The 3,310-nt window shown below is 34.5% G+C and overlaps 1 protein-coding gene across 1 annotated transcript in view; it reads left to right on the forward strand.

The window, feature by feature from the left end:
- The first annotated feature begins 591 nt into the window (after positions 1-591).
- Positions 592-3,310, forward strand: part of rpl13 (ribosomal protein L13) — a 5,158-nt gene continuing 2,439 nt past the window's right edge. Inside the window, exons 1-3 of the mRNA XM_014027273.1 lie at positions 592-623; positions 1,037-1,154; positions 2,577-2,718. Coding sequence (XP_013882727.1) covers positions 1,051-1,154; positions 2,577-2,718 — 246 coding nt within the window. The 5' untranslated portion in view covers positions 592-623; positions 1,037-1,050. The remainder of the gene's footprint in view (positions 624-1,036; positions 1,155-2,576; positions 2,719-3,310) is intronic.

The raw sequence follows: 3,310 nt of genomic DNA on the forward strand, positions 1-3,310 counted from the left end.
AATTAATTCAATCAAAAATATTCATTTTACAAAAACGTACACAAAATAAAAGAAAAACAATGGTTTTTACAAACAAAGGTTTAATTCCTTCTTGAGCAACAMTTCGTACATTGTACCCATATATATTTCTCCAGCAAATTAACCTTTATTATTCTCTCAAATATACACATTGAATAGAGCCATAGAGAACAAAAATACATCATTTTTTCCTGAGTTCTGACTTTTTATTTCCTCAGAATTCTGGGATTAAAGTCAGAACTCTGACTTTTTTCTCAGAATTAGGAAAAAGACAGATTTAGACTTTAATCTCAGCATTCAGATTATTTTTTTCTTAGAATTTTTAGTCTATCTGCTGTATAAATGCCGAAATAACGTGTTGGTTATTTAGAGAATGAATATTTACCCTCATCTGTACTCTTTGAGAAAAATCCCGTTCGATCATTGCCTGGTTTTTTACATATCCCACAATCCACCGCTTTAGCTGAGAGTGAGAGGTGAACACTCTTACATCATATTTACTCTTTGATAAAATTCCTGTTCGTTCATTGGCTGGTTATTACATATCCCACAATTCACCGCCTTTCAACTTCCTTTTTCCTTTCGGCCATTTTCCTCCCTTGTAGGTAAGAGAAATTATTCTGCAAAGTTTGTAGTATAATCGAGTTTAATCCTCGATATTTAAAATCTGCTCGTCAAATTTATTTACGTTTTAAGATAGTTTGTGTTCTGGACTTTTTAATGAGTTGATTATTGTTGCGTTTTCTTCAGCGGAATTGCTGTTAGGCTAATGTTTTCAGTGAAGTTGCTTGGTCAAATGGTCACTGTTAGCATTGCGATTATAATTCAGAATTTAAAACTCGTACTTATAAAAAAAATGAACCTCCTAATAAACACATGACTTTAAAAAATGTAAAGAAGAAGCGTTGTGTAGTCAATTGGGTTCTCAATGAAGCCAGCGACTATTATAGTATCAAACGTTAGCATGTGTAGGCTGTCTATGCCGACATGATGCTCAATTTCGATCTCTGTGTTGCAGGGAAGTAGGCAGTCATGGCCCCCAGCCGGAATGGAATGATTTTGAACCCCCATTTCCACAAAGACTGGCAGAAAAGAGTTCGCACCTGGTTTAACCAGCCAGCCAGGAAGATCCGCAGGTGAGGACTGTGCCGCGGTTATTTCATGCTAAGTAACTGGGTTTCCACGGTGTCGTTTTTTTTCCCTCCAGAGGTTTCAGCACTAGAGGTTTACAGTATATTATTAAAAAAAAAAAGAAATGAAAATGAATGGCCTTCTTTCAGTCTGGTTGTTTTCATCAAAACAACTGTTTTCATGTTAAAATACCGCATATTGAAAGACTTGATTCAATGAATGATGAAAATTGTGAAATTTTGTGTTTGATTGTAACATAATGGTATTTATGATGAGTACTGTTACAATGCATATGCAACTTTTTCTCTGTGTGAAATTGTGTGTTTGATGGTCAGATATTTGTAGTTAAAGCTGTTGCTGGCCAAGCGTGTGTGTGTGTTGACATTCAGGCAGAATTGGATTATAATAGTTTATTGGGCATGTTTATTAAAACAGTAAGCAACTGACTTTAGGCGCCTGTGTGTCTGTAATTTCAAATTTACTTAATGTTTTATTAGTTTGAATTACTTTGCCACAAAATATGTTCATGAGTGTAATAGGGTTGGGCAATATTGGCAAAAAAATTAATCACGATTAATTGTAGCATTTAGCCGATAACGATTAATTAAACGATTAATCCCCTGGAGTACCTGAACACCCTTATACACATGACCAATTTATATCACATGACCAATTTATAGGGACAAAAGTGGCTCTTCATAAAATTCTGTTCCAAATTGTGTCTAAATTACAGACTTCGGGCTATACATCAAACTTTATTGTGTTGATAGATAAATAAATTACACACCCTTTTTTAATGTTGATCATGTTTGAATCAGAGAGGAGCACCAAGTGGTTAGTCTGCCTGGTGGCATTAATCATATTAATGGTCAAGTACCAAAAATTAATCGATTAATGTTTTTCTGATGATTAATTGCACACGATACGATTATGCCCAACCCTAGTGTACAAGGCCTTCAAGCTGTTGTTATAATTCAATCATTAATTATTAAAATATGTACTGTGAAAATTTGGTTAAATAATTTTAAATCTGCAGGTTAGTGCTTTAAAAAAATAAAATGGGCTTTAAAAACAGCAATATTTTGTTCCTGCTACCCAACCACATGCTGTATACAAAGTATCAAGATGCATACACAATTTTAAATGCACAGCAAGTTTTTTAGTAATGAGCAAATGGCAAAATATCAGACAGTGGAGGTTTTAAACAATTAGGAAATAACATAATTGTTTAAATAATTTTAGGGTTAGGGGTTAAAATGTGGGCTAAGATCAATGATTTTTTTTCCACACAATTGTCTCTGTACTAAATTTGCTTAAATAAACTTTAGTGGTAAAATTTTATTACATAGCTGTCTTCTTGGACTTGGACCTCATGAATACCTTCCTAAATATAAATTTATTTTTTTGTCCTTTTTTTTTTCTTCAAGGCGAAATGCTCGGCAAGCCAAGGCTCGTCGTATTGCTCCTCGTCCTGCTTCTGGGCCTCTGAGACCACAGGTCAGGTGCCCCACCATCAGATATCACACCAAGGTTCGTGCAGGACGTGGCTTCACACTGGAGGAACTGAAGGTAGGGTTCCTAAACTTTTAACAATAGAATCAGACTTGCACGTAATTAAAGTGCTCATGTGTTGTCTATCTTAAGGCTTTTACACCTTAACTGCTGTCCAGTTATTTGATTTCCACTCAGGATTGTCAGGACAGAGGATTGTCTATAGCCATCAAAGAAACAGGATAGTTCTCATTGTTTCATTTATTGTACCGGTAACTAAAAAGTTTGACTGTSCAGTACTCTTTGAAAAGCAACTGATAYGGTTTTATTTTTCAGCATAATCRCCAAACACTTACAATGCAGTCAAACCATACCCGAGTATAAAACACAATGAAACATAGTACTGCGTATACTACATATGTTATGTATAGGCCTCCACTGGGCCTGAGCCACAACAAGCTTGAAGCAGCGTGGTATCATCCAACAAAACAAAGTGGCGTAAATACAAAAATAAAAAATAAAAGCTTGTAATGCCCTAGAAAAGGTAATAGAAAAGTATTTATGGAAATCTTTACATAATAGTTTTGCTTGTTTAAAAAAAGGTGCTCATATAAATATTGTATTTCAAGCTTTTTAAAATTAAACATCTCTTTCTTCAATATACTTAACC

The sequence above is a fragment of the Austrofundulus limnaeus genome, unplaced genomic scaffold (genome assembly GCF_001266775.1).
Source record: "Austrofundulus limnaeus strain Quisiro unplaced genomic scaffold, Austrofundulus_limnaeus-1.0 Scaffold5, whole genome shotgun sequence".
Classification (NCBI taxonomy): domain Eukaryota; kingdom Metazoa; phylum Chordata; class Actinopteri; order Cyprinodontiformes; family Rivulidae; genus Austrofundulus; species Austrofundulus limnaeus.